Source organism: Elgaria multicarinata, chromosome 4 (assembly GCF_023053635.1).
Source record: "Elgaria multicarinata webbii isolate HBS135686 ecotype San Diego chromosome 4, rElgMul1.1.pri, whole genome shotgun sequence".
NCBI lineage: Eukaryota > Metazoa > Chordata > Lepidosauria > Squamata > Anguidae > Elgaria > Elgaria multicarinata.
In genome coordinates, this window is record NC_086174.1 from 130793191 (window position 1) to 130800135 (window position 6945).

General features: G+C 44.6%; 1 protein-coding gene across 1 annotated transcript; it reads left to right on the plus strand.

Moving 5' to 3' along the window:
* The first annotated feature begins 243 nt into the window (after positions 1-243).
* On the plus strand, positions 244-6300 carry MYCN (MYCN proto-oncogene, bHLH transcription factor). The gene is made up of 3 exons (XM_063125840.1): positions 244-289; positions 2057-3016; positions 5308-6300. Exons 2-3 carry the CDS (start codon positions 2176-2178, stop codon positions 5907-5909), a joined length of 1443 nt encoding a protein of 480 aa, XP_062981910.1. The 5' UTR covers positions 244-289; positions 2057-2175; the 3' UTR covers positions 5910-6300.
* The last annotated feature ends 645 nt before the right edge of the window (positions 6301-6945 follow it).

The window sequence follows — 6945 nt, forward strand, 5'->3', positions numbered from 1 at the left end:
TTAAGGCTGTCTCGCTCGCCCCCCTCCCTCTCGCCTCCTCCTTCCCTCCCCGGGTGTGTCAGGTTTTTTTTTTTTTAGTTAATAATATACAAGAGCTTCAAAGCCCACTCAGTGACAGTCATCTGTCTGCAAGCAAAGGGTGAATGTGGAGGCTTAAGCCGGGCTTGGGGGGCCGACCGGGGCTGCTGGCGCTCTTTAAAGTGCTAGAGACGAGAACATCATCTGCTTTCATTCTCCCCCTTTACCCCCCCCCCACTTCTTCTTTGCAACCGCCACCGTCAGCCAGGAGGTAAGGAGACGAGGCATGAGTGTTGGGGATGCAATAGCCATTTAGGGGGGGGGGGGAGCGGTGGGGGCGGGGAAGGGGAAAGGACAGATGACTCGCATCCTCATTTGAGAGGACGGAAGGATAGAGAGATTATGCGTACGTTGGCATTGCAGTGATCCGGGTTTGCTGGCTTTTCATTCATCAGAAGCCAACCATATTAACACACACACACACACACACCACCCAGCAGCAGCAGCAACAACAACAACAAAAACTGTTGATGTTGCAGCGAAGGACGCTTGTGCGTCGATGCTTTTGTTGGAAGTGCCTTTCGATGTGTGCCGGTTCCTCCTTCCCTCGATTTCTTGGTCGCGAATGAATAAGGCTTCGATGAAGGTAAAATATTGTACAATAGTGGGAGCGATCAGGGGGGCGGGGCAGGCAGGCAGGCGAGAGCAGCTGGGATGGGTTCGTGCGGCTGCTGGTTGCGTGTGTGTGTGTGTGTGTGCGCGCGCGCGCGCGCCCTCCTCGATCGGGAAAGCTTTTTATTCCTGAGCGGTTATTGTTATTGATCTCCGCCTCGGATTTCAATAAATGCAGGAACCTGCCTCTCCTTCCTTCCTTCCTCTCTCCCTTCCTAACGCCCCCTTTTTTGTGTGTGTTTTTACTCCGTTTTCCTCTGACGTGCATGGAAAAGGCTGCTGGATCTCTTATTTCGGACTTCAGGCTTGGAGATGCCGAGTCGCAGTTAGTGCAAAACCCTGCTTATAAGGATGGGGGAGGCGTCGGTCCAGGGATGGGGAACCACGACGCGGTTCAAGGACTGTGTCCTTCTCGGCTTGAAATGCCCCCCCCCCCAAATGGTGGTGGGATCTTCCGGGAGATTGAGGAAGGGGTGAATGAATAGGACAAGACCACAACTTGGTAGTGTTTTTAGCCATTTGGCGTGCGCCTAATGACAACGCGACAACCTCCCCTCCCCGCGCACACAATCACATCCTCTTTTTTTTCTCCCGCCCCCTTATTTGTTCGTGTGTGTGTGTGTGTGCGCGCGTGTAAAAACTTCCAGTAAACCTTGTTAAAGGTTTTCTAGGCTGATCAAGGTGATGGGGTTGGGTGGGTGTGCGCGCGCGCGCTAGTGGATTTCATTCTATTGCATAATATCGTTGCTTTGGGCGACTTCCTATGTTGTCTCCACACTATCTCTGCTTGAGGGTTGCTGGAAGCGGTCTTGGGAGTTGCATGGAATGGCAATTTGCAAAGTAGCACTGAGCGCCTCGCCCCTCCCCGCTTTTTTTTTTTTTTTTTAAACAACCGTCGACCCTTTTCCCTCTCCTGCATAGCCTGGAGATGACAAAAGAGGGAAGAAACTTCCTCTTACTTTGCAGGAATATCCAGAGGGTTTTTTTCTGCAGGGGCTACTGCTGGAAGAACCTCTCTTTGCATCTGTGAAATCCCCCCCCTCCCTTTGCCGCCGCCCCTGGGCAGAGAAGGGGGTGAGCCCAAGGAACAGACTTGAGAGAGACCGAACTGAATAGAAGCCCCATATGTACATTCCTGTTAAGATATTTCTGCTGTTTCCCTATAGAAGGTAGAAACCGAGGAAGTGTTGCATTTGTGTGCAGTCTGATTTTTATCAGGAATGGATCATGTCTTGTTGAAGCGTTGGTAGAGAGTTGTTGTTGGCTGTCGTTTAAAGATTATAACACATAACATGGTTTAGGTGCCTATTTCTGCATTTTTAATCTAATTTGTATATTCTCCCCCCCAAAACCTTTTTGGTTTCAGATCCTGCTAGAAGCAGGGGGGCGTATCCTTCCTCACCAAGTGGAAAACAAAACGCAACATTTCTCTCTTAACTTGTAAGCTCCAAACTAAGGAACCCTGTTGAAGGGAAACGACGAGAGATGCCAGGGATGGTCAGTAAAAACCCAGATCTTGAATTTGACTCTTTGCAGCCTTGTTTCTACCCGGATGAAGATGATTTTTATTTGTGCGGTCCGGACTCGGCTCCTCCGGGGGAGGACATCTGGAAAAAGTTTGAGCTACTGCCTACACCTCCTCTGTCTCCGAGCCCGGCAGGTTTGCAAGAGAACCCCCCGGGAGGAGCCCCAGCGTCATGGGGAGCAGCAGCCCTAGGGGGATTTCGCACCAGCGACCCTCTGGACTGGGCTTCGGAATTGCTGCTCCTGCCCCCGGAAGCTGACCTGTGGGGCAGCGGAGATGGAGGGGACTCCTTCGAGACTGGCTTGGGGGAAAGCAGCAACCTCAACTCCATCATTATTCAGGACTGCATGTGGAGTGGCTCGTCCAGCAGCGAAAAGCTGGAAAGGCCAGTGAATGAGAAGCCGCAGAATAAAGGAGGAACAGCTGTAGCGCCTGCCACAGCTGGGTCTGCCACCCTCGCTGCCGCCGCCACCAACCCCCCCAACACCAGCAGTGGAAACAATAGCGGCAGCCAAGCAGAGCTCAACAACTCTGTGTCAGAGTGTGTGGATCCAGCCGTGGTGTTCCCTTTCCCTATGAACAAGAGAGAGCCGGCAGCCGCAGCTCCAGCCTCCGCTGCAGGGGGAGTGGCTGGCATCCGGGTGAACATTAGCAGCAGCAGCAGCAGCGGGATTGTCCAAGGGGCGGCGGCGGCAGCAGCAGCTCCTGCTCAGCGCAGCAGCAGCACTGGCCACCACCCAGGTGCAACTAGTGACAGCCGGGCCAACAACAGTTCCGGAGATGACACACTTAGTGATTCTGGTAAATAATGACATCTTTTGTTACATGCGTGCATCACGATAGGGTTTCAAGATGAACATTCTTCCCCTCCCCAAATAACCAATATACCATATACATTATACATCTCTGCCAGTCAGAGTGGCAGCTGGAAGTTGGAGGGTGCATTATTGGCAGAAGAGCAAAATTCCTGTCCTGAGAGTGCTGTTTGACAATCCCAGCACATTGCCATGTTGTGATTAGGCTAGTCCAGGGGTTGGCAACTTGCTGCCCTACAGATGTTTTGGAGTATGATTCCTATCACGTCCCAGCCAGCACACCCAATGGGACTTGGAGTCCAAAATATCAGGTTGCCTTCTGCTGGGCTAGTCCATTTGGACTACTGTTTGGCTTATGGACCACTGACAGAGAAGAAGAGATACATCTCTTTCATTTTCTCTCTCAGACTCTTGTCTTTCCTTCCTGTACACAAATTAAACAAGGTTTACCTCTATTCTTCAGCCACCACACGGTCTATAATATAAACTAAAGAATATAAGTCCATATTCCAAGGTCTTGTCGTTTTGTGTTACTGGAAAAGGAGCTCAGGGAAAGTTGCTGGCCAAAATAGAGGAACCATTTACTGCAGAATAGGAAGATGAAAAAAGAAATTAAGGGGCAGATTTAAAGCAGGACCGGGACAGACATGAGAAAGAAGAGAAATAGTTGGATCCCTCCAACATAGGGTGTTCTCCTATAGCTGTATGTGCAAATCTCTGGTACTGTGAAACAGCTAGGATAAAAACTGTAGACACTTCTGCCAAGAGCTGTGCATAAACAGGATACGCAGGGCTACTACATTTATTTCACAAGGAGAAAACAGTTGATATCCTCTTGTATTTTTTAAAAGATCAATAAACAGTCCTTACGCTCTCCAAATAGGTAGATGTGCTTTATTGCTTCCATTTCAGGAACATTACAAAGCCTGACCAGTAGATGGCAGTGTGCTTACCTCCCTTAAGTCAGTATCATATCGAAAAAGTTTCCTTTGGGGATTCTTCCAGATACTTGCTTGAAAATGCCTTAAAAGAGATTTCGGCATTGATGCTGAATGAATAAAACAATATTTTTTAAAAACACAACAACCGTACCACACCATTATACTAAATACCACAATGCAGCCTCTTCCTTGTTTTATTTCTGCTGCCTGAAAAAGTACTTTTTAAATGTAAAACAATGAATTGTACAAATAGACTGTTTTCAGGCAAGAATGATTTGTTTTCCGTTGTGGGCAGCAGATTAATTTTGTATTTTGAGCAAGGCATCAAAACGAACATTTTTTTTTATTTATTTATTTGCCATGCAATGATTTATTAGACACACTTGATTTTTGCTTTAGTGGAACAAAACATTGGCCTTAGCTAGACATAAGGTTTATCCCGGGATCCCCTCTGTGTCATTTACATGAACAGGCATGACCCCGGGATAAACCTTAGGTCTAGCTAAGGCCGTAGACTTCAGTAAAACACCTACCTTGGTGGGGTGTGTGGAATACAGCATGAGTGTAAACACAGTTTGACATATGTAAATGAGAGGATCCATATGACCATAATCATAAACTTGACAATTCAGCCTCCTGTTTCAAAAGATTCACTGCCCCCTTTATGTCTGCAACTTGACAGCTTTGAGTGAGGGAGGACTTCCTCCCAACAGCTGTCTGCTTGGCAGTTAACCAAAACTTTGGCTTAAAGGGACCCACCAACTGGAACAGCTTTGCATTTTCTGTTAGAACAAATCCAACAATTGTTTGGTTTTCTAGTCCTTTTTCAGTCAAGCAAGATGTGTTCAAGTGTGTGTGTGTACGCGCGCACACATACACACACAAACATATGTGCATTGTGTTCCTGTTTATTTTGTCCATTCAGTTTAGAGCATAGAATGTTTGCTTAAAATGCAAATTAGGGCATTTCATTTTTATATTCTTTTAATCTTCCTATGATTATTTGGGTGGCATTTTTAAATTTTTTTTACTGCATCTTTGCATTGTTTCACGTAGTTCTATAACCCTATCTTATTTCTTAAAGACTTGATGAATGTATGTAGGCTCTAAGGCTTGAGTATGCAAAATTATTTTTTAAAAAACCTTTAAATGCGGTTTTCCTGGCTGCACTGCATATTTTGAGTGCTTAAATATTTATACATTGGCATTTGCCCTGGGAATTGCTTTTTATTTAGCACACATATATGCTAATTAATGCTAAATGCTTGAGAGCCTTCTGGTCTGTTTCCCTGAGATTGTAACATCTTGGTGTTTTCTCTTTCCATGTATTGAAAAGATGAAGATGAAGAAGAAGAGGAGGATGAGGAAGAAGAAATTGATGTAGTAACAGTGGAAAAGAGGCGCTCTTCCTCCTACAAAACTGTTACTACCCTGACTATTGCAATGCGCCCCAAAAATGCCACCACCATTGCTTCTGTGAGAACTCAGCCAAACGAAGTCATCCTAAAGCGTTGTGCCCCTATTCATCAGCAACATAACTATGCTGCACCTTCACCGTACATCGAAAGTGAAGATGTGCCACCCCAGAAAAAGCTAAAAAATGAAGCACCCCGTCCCGTGAAACCCATGACCCAACCAAAACCCAAGAGCTCCAGCCCTCGAAACTCCGATTCAGAAGACAGCGAACGTCGACGTAACCATAATATTCTAGAGCGGCAGCGGCGCAACGACCTGAGGTCAAGTTTTCTTACGTTAAGGGACCATGTGCCAGAACTGGTTAAAAACGAGAAAGCGGCAAAAGTTGTCATCTTGAAAAAAGCCACTGAATACGTTCATTCCCTACATACCGAGGAGCACAAGTTATTGCTAGAAAAGGAAAAATTGCAAGTCAGACAGCAGCAGTTGATAAAGAAATTAGAACACATGCAGACTTGCTAAATTTCTTCTTTTTAAAAAAAAAAAAACTTACTTTTTTATATATATAAATGTCTGATCTGGACAGCCACTGCCACTTTGCACATTTTTGATTCCTTAAAGAGAGTTATGTTTTTTGACGTTAAGAATGTTGGTTTTACTTTCAATCCAGTCTCTGATATAGATGACAAAACACTGTTATCTGGATGGAGAGCAGATGGATGTTCTTGTGTGGAATTGAAGAGACTCTACCAAACCATGATGGAATGCCTTTGTATTTCCTCTTAGAACTGTAAATGTTCTTTAAACGTTGTGAGCGTTTGGACCTTGCTTATGACATCCAGTTGAGTTTGGAAACATTCATTCCTTTTTAATGGTGCTTATGTTCTACCAGGTGTTATGGGGCAAACCCATTTTGTACCCTTGTCGGGGGTGGGAGAGGGGGGGGAAGACCTCTGTAAATACCACATACACACTTGCCTTTTGTACATGCCTTGGGTTATGAGAGGTGACTTTTGCTACCAATATTAGACTGGAAGTTCATACCTAAGTACTGTAATACCTCAATGTTTGAGGAGCATGTTTTTGTATACAAATATATTGTTAATCTCTGTTATGTACTGTACTAATTCTTACACTGCCTGTATACTTTAGTATGATGCTGATACATAACTAAATTTGATACTTATATTTTCGTATGAAAATGGTTGTGGAAAGTTTTGAGTAGATATTACTTTATCACTTTTTTGAACTAAGAAAACTTTTGTAAAGAAATTTACTATATATGCCTTTTTTTCCTAGCCTGTTTCTTCCAGTTAATGTATTTGTTAATGTTTGTTGCATAGAACTGAGTAATTGCAAAGTTCTGTGTTTAATTTCTTCCAACGATGTACATTTAGTGCTGCATCTTTATAGCACTTTGAAATACCTCATGTTTATGAAAATAAATAGCAATTAAATGATGTGTTACTTACTTTTTTTAAAAAAATTATATTTTAAAATTGCTTTTGTCATTTCATTGGTATAACATAATATCTGCAAGAATGTAAAAGATAATTAC